This window comes from Chelonus insularis, unplaced genomic scaffold (genome assembly GCF_013357705.1).
Source record: "Chelonus insularis isolate UGA/USDA-ARS -01 unplaced genomic scaffold, ASM1335770v1 scaffold_714_pilon, whole genome shotgun sequence".
Lineage (NCBI taxonomy): Eukaryota > Metazoa > Arthropoda > Insecta > Hymenoptera > Braconidae > Chelonus > Chelonus insularis.
In genome coordinates, this window is record NW_023276795.1 from 1,217,744 (window position 1) to 1,234,629 (window position 16,886).

At 28.5% G+C, this 16,886-nt stretch overlaps 1 protein-coding gene across 3 annotated transcripts in view; it reads left to right on the top strand.

The window, feature by feature from the left end:
* Neto (Neuropilin and tolloid-like) overlaps positions 1-16,886 on the top strand; it is a 45,660-nt gene that overhangs the window by 19,692 nt on the left and 9,082 nt on the right. For all 3 annotated transcript variants that reach the window (XM_035094781.1, XM_035094782.1, XM_035094784.1), the window contains 2 exons: positions 866-1,981; positions 15,519-15,803. In XM_035094781.1, the coding sequence (XP_034950672.1) occupies positions 866-1,981; positions 15,519-15,803 (1,401 nt within the window). The remainder of the gene's footprint in view (positions 1-865; positions 1,982-15,518; positions 15,804-16,886) is intronic.

Genomic DNA, 16,886 nt, shown 5'->3' on the forward strand with positions numbered 1-16,886 from the left:
TTGGTGAAAAAATTATACTGGCAATCTCAACGTTATATGTTGCTGTTATCGATTGGAGGAGATTAAAAAATTTATTCGTTTTACTCAGGATGAAGTTTCATTTTTTTTTTTCTCGAACGTAATTTTTTTTTTTATTTCTCGGGTCACCATTGCAAAACTCAATTACTCGTATCGAAGTAGAAGGGAAGCGAGTTTAAGATTAACTTTTTCACACAAAAAAGTGACATTAAAAGAAGACATCAGTGAAATAATCTGATCTTAAAGATTAAGTTTCAATAGATAGAAAATTTTTTAAATTACTTATTATACTATCACCTCGGTATATAATAGATAATATCATTTTTAATATCGTCCTTCTCTCATTTCAAATGTTTTTATCTGAAAGCTTTTTATGAATATCTCATATTATTAATGTTTTTAGAAGTTTCTGTTTATGCTCTAATTCTCTTGAGTTTCCTGGCAAGATAACAATTCAAATATATCGGTTAATGGTTTCCTACTGGACTTATAAGTGTCACGACATCATCAAAATGGTACGGTTTGTCAACTTGAATTATTTCATCGTCGGTGAAATTCACTGAAGTTGAATGAGCAGATAATTTATTAAAAAAAAAAGTCAACTCTTTCCAAGAATAAATAAATTATATAAAATAGTAGAGAATGTTTTCGACATTTTTTCATGTTTCGTATCAAGTTTATAAAACACTAACATAACTAATTTATAATGGTTATAACGTCAGGATATTTTTAAAAAAAATAAAACTATAATTGTGATATCTACGCTCTAAACACACGTTGTACAGTTTATTGTACCACTCTAAATAAGACGAAATAGAAAAGTAAACGTAAAATTTTATTGTTGCAGTTACTGGAGCTACTTCGGGAACCTACACAACAAAAGAATCCAATTGGCATGCTATGACTGATGAAAAAAATTCCAAATTATCCGACAACACACTAAGCACTTCATCGAAACAAAAACTACTCAAGAGTTTAACCGTATTTCCGAACAAATATTATCCTAATACGCTATCGAAAGTTTCGAATTCTAATATCCGATTGGAAAGGACCAACGCAGCGACCCGTATTAACTTAGCAAACAGTCAAGTTAAAATGGCTCCATTGCTGACTTCAAGTGGAGCAATTGGAGATGACACTGGTTTACAAGTTGATGACAAGGAAAGAAAAGCAGCTGAAACTTACGTTGAAGAAGATATCGAAAAAACGATTTCACCAATCACTGATATGAGTACCAAAAAAAAAGAAAAGTTATTCCAATCACTTTCAATCCAATTGGATATTCCAGACGAAATACATCTAACGAGACTGAATGGTTCCCGTCAAACAGAAGTATTGCCAAAGGGGATTGGAAAGCAAGCAATGAGAGAATCCTCTTCGATGCTGCCCGCAGGAATCGAAAAGTATGAAAAAATCAACGCAAGGGGCCTTGATGCTACCACAAAATCTACTGCAGGAAATCCAACTCCATTCAGCTTAAGGATTCAATTGGATTCGACCGGCACAATTTCAAGCACCGACGTGACAAACCCTCTTCTTCCAGATCAACCAGTGATAGAAGACGATGTTAAAATGCTTTCCCATCCAACCGAACTACATTCGTCCACCCATTCACTTCAATTTCAATCGAAAAGCACTGAAAACCACGTGATGCTTGTACCTAGCTCTATAACAAGTCCAGCTAAGACGGAGGCAGAATATGAACATGCTTGGCTCTCCGATCAATCCAACACTTCTCTCCTCTCAACTCAACATTCAACCGTAAATCGATGGCTCCAGTTCCAAGATCACGAATCCACTTTGCCTACTACAGTGGTTGGTCCATTTCGACGGTATATGCGGGATGCCCCTAAGAACCTTTGCGAGAAGTTTGAAATAGGCGATGACGCCAAACGGGAATTCTACAGTCCCAACTACCCGCAGAATTATCCACCTTCGGTCGATTGCGTCAGAGTCCTTGAGGGTGAGTTTACGATTTGCTTTTACTCTTCTATCTGTACAAATAAAACTATCTCCTTTCAACCTTTGTAATTGATTTCAACAAATTTTACACACATTACTCTCTCAACATCGACAGATTATTTATATTAAATACAATTTTAATTACTATCAAAGATATTTCATATTTAATTATCATAATCTTCCATTGATCCCTTCATTTTCACTGGCTATAAATTCATGAATTACAACATACTAAAAGTATCGTAAATTTTTCATCGTGCTTATTAAATTGGCACTTTTCAAATTGACATCATTATTATGTTATTCATTGAAATGTACCATTCATGGTATATGTTATTGAGTATCAGTAAAATCAGAAATTTTTGGAGAGATTTTGTCGTAGTTTTACATTAAAACAATATCATGTACAGTTAAATTAATGATTCATTAGCAAACAGGATATTTTTTTTAAATAATTGAACATTTTCAAGATAACTCGACACCATTTAAGTTGTCAGATTCACTCAAATCGATGAGATAGAAAAAAAACAATTAATTGAAGCACGTTATAAAAATCATGACAATCAATAAAAATTCACATTAAAAATACAATAGAGATATCTGCTATTTATTTCACTCAGAAGATTTATAGAAAAAAGTTAATCGTGCATTCGATTCATGATATGAATTATTGTTGGTTTTTCAATAATCAACTAAATCGCATTATAAAGATGAGCTTATCAGTCAATTCGATAAGCTGTGCAGTAGTAAAAGTGCACTTTAGGGAAACAATATAACAACTTTAGCACGAGGGTTATGCCCAGCTAGTATTAATTAAATAAATTGTAAGTTATAATTTAAATTAAATTAGGCAAAAAATATTATTCACATAATTTCATTGCAATTGATATGTCTGCATGAATTTTAACTCAATATTGGTGCTTCTATGATAAAGTTTAATATTACATTTGAGAGTAAAGAAAGATATAAGCTGAAGTTTCAAGTAATAAAGGATGTTTATTATACAGATTCAAAAGCATACATGTTTTTGTTTGTTTGTAATTACGTATATACAGGTATTCAGAACGCAGCTGTGTAAATTTAACTACTCACTGCTATTACGTTCAAATTTATCTGTTCCAGTTGATATACTTGTTATTGTTAGGTATGTTCAGCTACATTTTTTTTATGAACTAAATGAACATTGAAGCCGCGTACATCCGTACTCAAAGTCAAATAGTCATTAATATTTTACTTTGCCTCCAAGGCTATACCACAAACACGATGATATATTTAAAAGAGTTTCTATGGTGTCTCTGGAATACGTTTTTTAATGAACTTAATTCTTTTAAAAAATTTTTGGTACTATAATTGAACAAAGTTTAAGATGAAATAATAAAAAAAAATCATAAAAAATTGAAGAAAAAACTGGGATATGACAAAATACGGAAAAATGAATAAGAAAAAATATCTCTAGTATTTTTATGAGATATTTTTTTTCTTTAAAGAAAAAAAAAATGGAAACTAACTTCACTTCATCAAAAATCAATAACATTTCTTATCAATCTGATAAAAAGTTTGAATCTGATAATCAAAATTTTCACTAGAGTTCTTTGCTCAGCAAATTTATTCATTTCTTTTTTTTTATTACAATTAATTTTTATCGATATCACGAATTAAATTAAATGAACAGTAGGTATAAAATTCTAACAGTTTTATTTCAAAAAATAATATGCGTCAGAGATTCAAGAGTTAATTTTTTTTTTACAGTTCTATCTTGTCATAAAATTTTACTGTTAAAAATATATCATTGAAAACTAATGCGATTCAAGGATCAGCAAATTATCCTTCGCTATGCCATTCGGCAGAACTCAGATTCATCATAACTCTCGTTGAAGTATTAAATTGCAAAAGAGACTTGTGTGTAGAAGTACTACGTGAAGCGGAAGTTAAGTAAGAGAAAAAAAAGAAAGCATAAAAAATTTTTAAAATTCAATAGGAAAATTATGCGATTATTTGTGAAATATCTATCCTTATATTTGATATGATCAGGAAATAAATAGATATTAAAACATCTCAAAACTTGATGATAAAGAAAGTGTTTTTATCAGAAGCTTCTATACACGGAAAAAACCATAACAATAAACTGGTCTAAAAGATTATTATAGTCATCAAGAGTAGGTAGTTCAGTAAAGTTAGGGTACATATAGAACGACTCAGTCTACTATCTCTCAATTTAACCCCGCAGGTCCACTCGTTGATCACATGAAGATAGAGAACGACTAAAGGGAAGTTGTCGAAAAAATTGGCAAGCTTCCCTGGAAAGTCGTAAATCACTTCTTCTTTTTCTTTTTTTTTGTTCTTTTCCTTCTGCTTCTATTGTACTTCTTCTTAGTGCAGTCGTCTATCAGCAAAAGAATTTACCAATCGATTCATCCCCTATGAGGCTATGACTCGTGTACGAAAGAAATGAGAAGACGATGTACACTCATGTTCTTTTATACATTTATTTGGAATTGCACTGTGGTTTCGATTAAATAAATATTCTCATATGTAAATATTTAATGAATACTTTTATTAACTTTTGATCAAAGTTTGAATTAAAATGAAAGACACCTTAAATTATTTCTGAAAATAAAAAATGATAAAATAAAAGATTTATTAAAATACTAATGAATGAAGTAAATGATATTAATAAATGTAAATTATTTTATTTATATTAAACTTGAATAGATATTAATTATAAATGATTTTTAATTAAAAACATTTCAAATCTTCTCAAAATTTCAATGAATGGTTGGAAATTTTATTTATTTCATAAAATTTTCCATTTTATATTTGTAAGCTTATTATATAAAGCTTGTTGTATGAAATAATGATTATATTATTTAATATTAACATTAATGGATGATGTAGTTATTATTTGAATTAAAAAATTGATTTAAATAATGAATATTATTATGATTATTTTTAATAGTATTATAAATATGTAATAATATATAAAATAAAATATGATATATTATTCAGACTTTTAAATTGGAAATGGAAAAATGGAAATGGCTATGTTCATACATAGACTTGAATTAGTAAAGTTTTTTTAGCTTTCCTAAGTTTTTGAACCAATAAAACCAGATTTGTGTTCAAAAGTTAAAGAGAAATTTGAACATAAAACTTTCTTGGACATTAGTATTATTGTTGCGTGAATAGAAGTAAGGGTTAAAAACTTTAAGAATTACAAGAAGCATTTTTTCTGAAAACAGTTGTACATCATAAAAAAGTTGAAAATACAAAATGAATAATGGCTGAAGTTGACTAAATAGATTATTGGCTCCTGTATGAATCTGAGTCAGGGTCGACGTGCTCTACTATTGGAATTTAAACCCAAAATTTCTTGGCACCTAGAAATAGTTACAAATTCAGAGAACACACGTGTCCGGTATCGTCAGTGACTTTGGAAAGTCTCGAGGTGAATAAAATGACAGCACGTTGAATTATAAAATTTCACGAATGCGCTGTTAACATATTATAGAATAGTGGAATCTAAGGAAACTGCGATAATCATTGGGAAATATCATAATCCCCCTTAATTCACGATGATAATAGGTATCAGGAATTCATGAGGAATTCGAGACCGAAACCGAGGTCGGATCGTGAGACACAGAAACGTGCTTGGCATTTGTGAATTACTTGATGAGCTGGGCGTCAATAGGTGAAGCGAGACTCTGAGTTTCTCACGTGTATATTTGATACCGTCATACACTTCAAATGTATAGGAAATATGTAATACTCAAAACAAATCAAACTTTTAAGATAACATATCTCACAATACGATGTTTTTCACGACACCATTATTAAATGGTCTAGTTCGAAATAAAGCCAACCTGTGAAATTTATATCAGTGAATGAGATATGTGAAGCTCCTTTTGCAGCAATTAATTAAAAATATAATTAATATACTGAAAGTGGGAGCAACTGCGAGTCTTGTGAAAGGAATTTGATTGAATTGCATATTGATCGGGTAACTTGAAACGGTTGGGGTAATTGAAATCCTTGCAATGGAAGATATTGCATCGAATTGGGATATTTAAGGTTTCTACGTGCTTGTGATTTTATAAAATGTTTAGATAAGATCTGCAATGTTTGGTAATGAATAGTAGTGACGCTATGAAATTACAAATAGCCATGAAAATAGAACACTATTAATAGCTAGTATGCAGAGAAAGAATAAGAATGGAAGCATTTAAATTCATTTCTAAATTTAATTTGTTATTTAAGAGTACAAGAGAATTGGAATTACTTGTGCATCATATTTTTAGTGCCATTGATTGAAGCATCTAAATGATCTCATTCTATGAAAATATTATTTCATGTCGACATTTCATAAAAGATTTTATGATTTAGTTTAACTTGCAATCATACACTAATGCATCTTTTAACTCATCAATAAAAAAAAAAATTCTATTAATAAAATAACAGCAGCTTTTTTATATTGTATTTTAAATCAAATCTTGATAAAGACTGTGTCCATCTGTTACTATCAATCTTCTCACTAGTTTATAACCCCATGACGTGAGTTGTTTTATTTAAAAATTTTCATTATTCACTATTTTTTGTAACTTGTTTAAATACAATGTTTAAAACTCGCTAAAATACTATTAAGTGTTTAATCTGATTAAAGTTACCACTATGATAATGATGTATTGTCTTGACAGATAGGTTCACTGAACTTTCTAAAGTGAAATTAGTTGAAACAACTTTATAATTACCATAATAATTGTCATTATTTATTATAAAAAGTTTTAATTAAAAAGGACATTTCAAATCGAATGAATTATCTTTAAAGAATAAAAATAATTTTAGAAATACAAATTCTAAGTGTTTTAATAAGTAAATCAAAAACCAATACAATTTTTCTTTTCTGATAAAAAATGTGTTTATTTATTTATAATCAAAATAAAATACATTTATGCATCTGTTGACATTAAAAATTATTTCATTAAAGTAAAGTATTTTAAGGAGACTGGAAAAAAAAACTTAAAAATACTTTAGAATGTTAAAAATAACATGGAAACTTTTATGAACTACTTTCAAAGAATGTAAATATTCATCTCATGCATATCCTGTGGATTTTTCATGGTTTACTTCCCAATGAAAATATTTTCTTTCACCTTGTATTCATTAATAATTACCTATTTTTTTAAATATTATATGAAAAAAAGAAAAAAAACAATCAAACTGTTGATTAATCTCTATATGATAACTTTTTATAAAAAAAATTCTCCAGAGTATCCAATTAAATTTTTTCTCATTATACGAACACTTGTAAACATGACAAAATGTTAAGTAACATTTGAATGAGTTTATGTAAAATAATTTCAATAACTTGACGGTACTTCTCGTTAATGAAATAACAAGTAGTTGACGGAGCTCTTTGATACAACTTACTCGATCACTCTCCATCTCAAGTCCTTTGACGAGGAACGCGGTCAAGTTTTGTATTTCAGTACTTTCTGATTGTAGTGATGAAACTTTTTAATCGCTGCTTCTCATGATGACGATAATTTAGTTATAAGTCATTTATGAAATATACCAACTTTTCAATGCATCTGAGCAAATAGATTTGTTAACGATATAGCTCGTGGAATCTTAATGATTGAAATAGCTTTGATTCATTTCCATCAATGTCTTTACACAGTAAACCACATCAGAGTCTAAGTTCATTAAATTATCGGGTTCGCAAAATGGATCTGATTTAATTGACCTCACATTGATTCAATCGAATACACGGTTTATTAATCGTCAGTAAATTAAACCCCTAAATTTTACTGGATAAATACTATTTTTAATTTTTTTACTGCAATTAATATTAATGATTCATAAAATACTTGAAAAATTCCATGAAATTATTATGAATAAATAATAAGTAAGTACAAGCTTGATTTATCTTTCTAAAAATGAATCAGAGAAAATCACTGGAAAATAATGATATTCATTAATTCATTTTTAGAGAGATTGTAGTGACGTTGATACACAAACAGGGTGCTGTGTTGTATCTATGAAAACGATGTTGTCTAGAATTAGGTAGTAGCTATATGTGGATTAAGAAGCAGATTAAGTAGAGATGAAATGTCTACCATAAGCATGAACAAAGCTATGATAGCTAAGTACAAGATAAATTCAAAGAAGCTAACGGACAAGGATTAATTTAAAATATCGGTAAACACTACAAGAGCTACACCAATAGACGACAAAAAAAACGAAGAAAATTCCACTTGAAATGGACCAGCTTTGTTTAGGTATTGACTCTCCTTTAATAAATAATTATTTTTCAGTCAATTTTTTTTTACAGCCTTCTCGAACGAATTGATTGGAAAGTTTCTCCAAATAAAAGAATACATTCTTCAAATAAGTTAGAAATAGATTTATAAATTATTTTTTAATTTTTTTTTTTTAGACTAAAGTTACTCTGAAAATAAAATGGATCAACAAAGAAAGAAAGAAATGAGAAATATGGTTCTGGATTTAGAGAAAAAGTGATAGAAGTAAAAAGCTACTTAAAAATAAAAGTAGTTTGATTTTTTGTGTATATAATCTTACAATTTATATAAGGATTTCTGGACTTTGGATAATTCTTGTGCTTTCTAAGGTGGCTTGACGAAATAGTTCATCTACTGAGCTTTTAAAGTTTAGTGGTTACTTTGACTATGAGGACATAGAAAGGAAGTTTCTTTAAGAAGATATAGTGATGTTGTAGAATGGACTTCTACCCAACTTTCTGTCTTTTATAGAGTAGACTTTGGCGAAAAGTCACAAAAACTTACTCTGTCCAGCACAAAATAGACATTTTAACTACAAGATCTTCTTTTCTATAGCTGACCAAGTATGATGTGAGATATCACAAAGTATTTTCTATGGTCAATACTTTTTTTACAGTATTCCAAAAATATAAAATACAAATCAAAAATATTCAAATGTATCGAAAGTTATTATTTCAACATCGTCCAAGAATTACTTCTGAGAATATCCTTTGGAGAAAAAACTTTTGAATTTCATTTATTCATTCTTTCTTCTTTTCAACTTATCGAACAAACTTTTGAATACTTATAAATACGAAACAGATAAAGAATAGAAATAAAAGGAAGTATCTAATGACGTGAAGAATAAAAAAAAACTTCCAAAGCTAATTAATAATTCTTGAAGTTGCCTGCAAGCATTAATGATCCATTAACTTTCAGCTAATTCCATTCTTCACACATCCTTTGAATGAACTAATGTTCAAGTATCTCAAGCTGAAAGCTTTTTAGGAAAATTACAATTAAATTGAGAAAATACAACCACTTGATTATAAAGAGTAGCTATTTATACATATTGATATGAATAAAAGCTACATATGGAAGGATAAATCTACTATACTACACTTAACGTTAGAAACCACTTTGATGCGGTTGGTAGTCATTTGGCAGATCGCTAAATTACTGTATAGTCACTACTCACAGTAATGGTACTTGAAGTCTCTACGTAACGTATTTTCTCAGTGTGGTATTTTTGAAGTGATGCTTTATTCATTCTGTTCAATTAGAAGCTGGTTGAAACTACCAGATTTGAAATCCTTTTACTTACAGTAATTTAGCTAATGATACCATTCACCTAATTAGGTCATTTTATTTTTCGTACTTTTGTAAATTCAGCCATATGATATGACAAGTACTTCCGAGAATTGTTAATATTTTTTTCTTGTATATCCGCCACACACCTATTGTATTTGTCAGACATTCGATGACAGAACGCTTTATCTAGTTTGTCCCACGCGGACATCATGAATCATTTCTCCAACGGAAGCCTGTGTGTTCCCAATGAATGGTGCAACGCATTGCTGCTGCTTCTGTCAGCCAGACAAATTTTAAGGGTGAGTTCCAGTTATCATATGGCCGACTCGTTGGGATTCGATAATGGAATTTTAGGAGGAATAAAACCAGTTGAATTGGAAATTCTGGAGATGAATGCTGAAGCTAAAGCTTAATCACTGCATCTGAAGTAGAGTGAATAGGACATGTAGCTGTAATCCCTTTTTATATGTCACCTCAACAATTTATTTCTTTTTTCATTTGCATAAATAAATTAATAATATATATTCAAAAGCCTCCAAAATGATATTCGACTATTTTCTAAAGATTTATTACCACACAATGAGAATGGATATACTGTTATTTGTTATGTTATTAAATTCCAATCACAACAGTGAATCCGATTAAATATTAAAAATGTATTATTCGTTTTTTTCAATTCAAAAAATTCTTTCATTTACTTGTGTTGTTGGTAGAGGTTAATCTATATCAAAAATAAATCGTGCCATTGTTTTCTTGAGCTCTATGGAAATTATTTATTTCTCTTTAGAAGTACATTCCTTTATTGCCTATTGTTTTTCCGGATGAAACAATTCTGGTATTAAATTATAGTTAACGATTAAAATTTATGAATAATTATTACAATATTATTTATCGATAAATTGTTATGGGAAGTATATAAATTGTCAGAAATTTTGTTTGCCAACAGCAGTAATTTTATTTAGTCATAAAATTTAAACAAAACTGAGATATTAGCATCAACGTTCTATATTTTTAGTTTTTTTTATTTTTATGTGGAAACCACATTTAGACAAGCGCTTAAAAAAATACAAAGCAATTAATGGTTGGTTTATTTTGACTAATTAACGATTGTTGATATTTTGTTATTTTTGAAGTAAATGAAATAACGATGTCTCTTGAAAAAATATTTATTTAATTAAATAAAAAAAACTTGACCATAAAAAATATGTGTATGATGAATATGAAGGATGTGTCTAAATATTTAGTGAAGAATTTTTCCCATCAATCATCACATCAGTATCTAAGAAATAATTTTGTTTGGTAAATGAAGCGTTGAGAAAAGAACAATCAGGTTGACGGACAGTTAACAATTAAAAATATAACAAAGAAAAATTAAAAATTTATTCCAACGACAGTCAGTTAATCAAAGTGAATGTAAATTACTTCTAGTACTGTACATCTGAACTTTTGCATAATTTACTTATTTACGGACTTTTTAATATAAAAATTAATTATAAGTCCTCTGACTCTCGAGAGACTAGACTTAGAATTTCTTGCCTGGAATATTGTTTAAATTATCTCATAAATTTTAATACGATTTGACCGATCTTGCTGAAAATTTCATCAACTCTATGTTACCATAAGACATATCGATTAGTTTTATAATAATTATAATTAAGCAAGTTTAATTTATTTTAAATTTATTAAAGAATTTTCGAAAACGAAAAAAAAAATAATGTTGTTTATAAGTTTAATTTAATTGGTTTCTTTAAAAATTGTATGAATTTAATGAAATTTTTTCTCTCTACTGTTTTGCGTTGAAATAGTTGTGAACTATTGCTTTTATTTTTATAAAAATAATAAAGTCAAGTTTTTCACATGTACTTACTAAACTTAAAGCAGTTTCTCGAAGCAATAGCTAAGTTTCGACTCTTTACTTGGTGAAGTTAATTTTCTCATAAGAAATGCACGAATTTATTCAAAACTTTTAAAACTATTATTAAATTTAAATGAATTTTCGGCAAAAATATTTTACACTGATTACATTAATTGTAAATACGACTTTAAGTATGATACAGTAACTTGCATAAAAATATTATTTATCAAATATAAAAAAAGGTGTATTCTAAAGTGCATGCATGTGTATACACGTCAGTCTTTCAAGTTATTTGAAGACATAGCCAAGTATTTTGGGGTTTGTCAAGAAACCAAGAGTGAGAAGCAATTAACTCATTCAAAATATTTCAATTTATATTTATCCTTAACTATTTATAAATACTAACTCATAGATATTATCCAATCACATGTTGGATAGAATAAATCCATTTCAGCTGAACCGAATCCCTTAGGAATACATTAGTTTCGTATGAAACAGTAGATTTACTTACTTATTGGAAAACCATTTTATCTGACGAATATTGAAGAATATATTTAAACAATAAAATACTTAAGCTTAAGCTTTATTCGATATTTAAAATATTCTATATTGTCACGGTGATTTCCAAGTAGCATAAACATCCGGTTAAATTTCAGTCGCTTTCTGAGAAATTTTCAGTATCTTCAGACCGTTCCAAGCATCGTTTAACTTAACTATATTTCTCGACCATCGGATTCTCTTGCTCGGCAGCACAAAGTCCATGAGAAAAGTGATGTGTTTGTAGGAGAAGTTGGAAAGTATCCAAGCGCTATCGATAGTACGCCGGGTCATTAATTATTTGAAATCGTAAGTGTAAAAAGGAAAAGGGCTTTGATAATCGACTAATGAGAATGATCTCTTTAAATTTGAAAAAAAATTTAGAAAAATAATTCCAGTGCTCCGAGTCATATTATTCTATCATAGTAACACTCGGCAACTAAGAATAAACAGCTCCAGGGTACTCAAGAAAATCTTAGTCTTGATGCTTAAAGTGCTCGCTAAAGTGATTACAGCATACAATTACCGGAACTTTAAGTACTTGAGTTTTTTTGTCTTTAAAACATGAAGCTAAATGTATGAATAATAATTAGAGTTAATATACATAGAGTGTAATAAAATGTGAATTAAAATGAACGAGAATTTACTTTTACTGACATGATTATATTATTACAGAATGAGAAATCATTTTTAAGACTGGCTAGTTTTAATAAAATGAATTTTCTTAATAATAAAGCGAAAACTCGACGAAAAATTCAATTATCTATAAGAAATTATGCTAAATATCAACATAAATGTGTTCAAAACTTAATTGCATTCCTTTCTAGCAGAAAATTATTAAAATTTATTCTTCGGTTCTTCAGAAAGGAAACAATTTAGCCTACACATTTCATTCGAGCATTCTAACATGCACATTGTTTTTTCTTTCTTGGACAGAACGAAAAATTTTTATGATATCATGTTGATTATTAGATCATAAGTATAATTGATTATTTTCGTTTAAATCTTGAATTTATATTGACTAATAATATATTTATTATAATTATTTTTTGTGCTAGAATTAAAATGATTACAGTTAAGTAATTTTATTTTTATTCTACACCATAAAACAGTTAAATTAAAAAAATTAATGTTATTCGTACATGAATTTATTTTTTTCAATTTCCATTCATTACTTTTTTCTCATGTTGAAATAAACAGAATTCCTAAAATACTTTCCTTCTTTAACTCCAAGTTAAGTAATTTGTTTTTTTTTTTTTAACTTTAACAATCCGTTGACTTTATCTTTGTTGTTTTTTTTTGTTCACTCGATTTATTGAGTTAACTTTTAATGTTAAAGTAAATTGGTATTTTTATTTGACATAAATAAAGCGCCATTGATGTTGGTTTCAGTGTTTATTGAAAATTCAATTAAATGTGAAATGAAAATAGCTTTCTCTAGAATCATTAGAAACTGTATATTGGTTAAATACAGTGAATATCATGCTAAATGTAGCATCGATTAGATCAGAGAACATCAAACCGACAGCTTCTGAGTAACGAGAATCTTTGCTCTGACATTACTCCTCCTGATAGCACATAAAGCTGTACCCTCCTACACACTATGCCTTGTGTCTAGATAGTATTTGCGTAAAGTATATATACCTACAATTCCTGTGGAAGAGGTTCAGTTGCTGGTTATACGCCAACAAATGGTTAAGTGAATTCTAACGATCGGACCGAAGTTGAATAATTTCAGGCCAAAGCTACTTTGTACTACATATGCATTCTGAATATCTAATTTTTAACATCGATTACCATCGATCTGACTCTCCTCTAAATTCACTTGTAAGAATGATTTTCAAGAAATTCAAAATTTGGCATTTTTTTAAATGATGAATTGGCTATTATGCTCTTAAGTCGAATCTAAAATGCTATAAAGAGAGATAAACTTCTCCAAACAAACCTGATGTAATTATTTGTTTCAAGTATTTATTCAGTCTGTGTTCATTTATTTTATTTTCACTTATTTTTAGTAAATAAATTGTATTAAATCAATTCTGTATAATTGAATTGCCAAGTTTACTATAACTTTTTTGAAGCATACAATATTGTTTTCACTGATTAATATAATTTCCATTATATCTGCATCGTTGACTTCGTTTAAAAAAAATTTATTTAATAGAAGATACCCAAAAAACATTTCAATTTACTCTCTATAATTTAATTTACGAAAACATCATCAAAGACCTGTAAATATAATTTTATTCTGACAGTAGATGTTTTAGAAACTAGATGGAATAAAATAAATAATTATCGAACTTATTTTAAATTCTTTGATGGAGGTAAATATTTTTATTTAAATATTTAATATTCAATTTATAGGACGTACCTAACTATCCGTATACTCTACAGTTACAAATAGGCGAATGTTTACTTTTTTACATGCATAAATATTATATCATCTACATTGCTTTTAAGTTTTTTCTATATAAATTTTTGTGGCAAGTCTTTACAGAATAGTTTTCCTCAGATAACAGACAGCATATGCAGAAGTATCCATCTTTAAAAAGTACGTAAATATTTAAAGCTAAAAATCAAGATCATCTTATTTTCTCTCGAGAAATTAAATTACTACGTCAAAAGAAAAAAGTAACTCTATTGTACAAAGTAAAGTAACAAGAAAATAAAATAAATATATTTAAATTTTAAAATTACTATTCTTTACATTTTTGTACATGAATATTTAATTATTTATTTTGTAATAATATTTCTTCTTTTCACATAACATTCGATTGAATCAAATTTTGATCATCTACATGCCAAAATTATCATAGAAGATCGAGGCAATAAGCAGCTTTTGATGAGTAGATTTCAATCATAGGTTTCGCACATAAATTTGCAAATATTACTTATCCCTATTCATACAAATTATGCGATACTAATAGTTTAATTTGAAAAAGATATTGAGTGAAAATTTTTAAAAATGATGTTATAATTAAATTTCAGGATGATTGTTAATTATATTGATCATGTAATTTGAATAATATGTGCAACAGGAGATCATTCAATTACTAATAAGTCAGTTGAATGATATTTATTCTGTCCCTTTATCGTATATCGAAAACTACAGTTAATTTTACATCAAGTTTATCACGGATAATTAGCCATTATTATGACATAGTATCATATATTATCGTCTGATGATATAGTTATTATTAATATTCATTGATAATAGACTGAACACTCGTTTGCAGTATCGTTGATATACATTTAATTAAAAGTCCGATATTTATTAAATATTTATTTTATTGATTACTTCCATCACGGATGACTTGATTCGTTACTCGAAACAAGTTTGAAAATTTTCAATACCTACAATTTGTTAATCAACATATCACTAATTGTTTGGGAAATTTTATTATAAAAATCGTTAATTTATGTTAAAAAATAGAATTTATTTACAACGAGCTTTTTGTGTCTGATTCATTTTATTTTATCGATTATCTGATAAATTGAAATGATAACATCTTTGAAAGCGTCGAAAGCTAATTTGAATTTTATTTTATACTGAATTTCAGCGGACAGAGGAATGCTGATAAAACTCGATTTCCGAGACCACTTCGAGCTGGAATCTGCTATGCCAATCAAAGACAATAAGGACTCCGAATGTCGATTCGATTTTCTCGAAGTACGGGATGGTCAGCATGGTTTTTCCACTCCCATTGGAAATTACTGCGATAAAAACTTTCCTCCTGAAATCACATCCAAGTCCCGATACCTTTGGCTACGCTTTCACAGTGACGAAACGATCGAGTACAAAGGATTTAAAGCTGTCTGGAGTATGGTCCCTCGACCAACCTATCGTAAGTATTAATTTTTATCACAAAAAAAATAAGACTTCTCTAAATACATTATATAAGGAATGAAATTTATAAGAATGAAATTATGATTCCAATTTATGAGACTAATTTTTGTAGAAACCTTCGCTGATATTTTTGACCGTAATTTTACATTAACTTAAATTAAAAGTCAAAAGTCCTTGTCTCGAAGATAAAACTTCAATAAAAAAATATATAAACTATTCCCTAGGAGAAAATACTTTAGAGACATCCACAGACAGTGTATTTATGTATTTGTGTGTAGATCTTATTTCTAACTTTGAAAGTACTATTGTTATACGCTCTCAAAACTATTTCCGAGAAAATCTTGGACTTTATTATTCGCTTTCTTCTAACATTTTTCAAGTTCTTGTCGAAATTCTTGATATTATTTATTAAAATATGAAAAATTCTACAAATTACGAAGCACTTTTACTTGAAAAGCAAGATTGGATTTTTATATTTTGTTAAAAGGCGAAGAGTAGATGATTTTTGGCCCTCACTTCAACTTTGGACCACTATAACTCTCATACAAGTCATCAAATAATGATTTTTAAGAGGTTTTTAGAAACTTTAGAATCTTAGCTAAAGATACATATCCATAATAAATGTTTAAAAAATTTCTTTCACCCTCAAAATTACCAAAATACTTGGCAAACTACCAAAAAATGTGATTTTTTTTTTATATTTTAGCAATTTTAAGGGTGAAATAAATTTTTTAAACATTTTTTATGGATATGAATATTTAGCTTAGATTTTAAGGTTTCCAAAATACCCCTAAAAATAGTTATTGGACGGTCCGTTTATGAGTTATAAGGGTTTAAAGTCAAGGGGGTGATTATTCGTAATTTGTATCCACTTTTTCCCCCTTTTGAGGATGTTAAAGTGAATTTTTCCGGGCTGTGCCACGATTCCGCATTTCTACGCATCAAGACGAAGAGAATGAGCCCTCAATCATCAAAATCGGAGTACTTTTATTTTTTGACCTAAAAAAATGGAAAGGGGTACCACTTGCCATTTTTTGGGGATGAAAAATAAAAGTTGTCCAATTTTCAAGTTTGACCACTC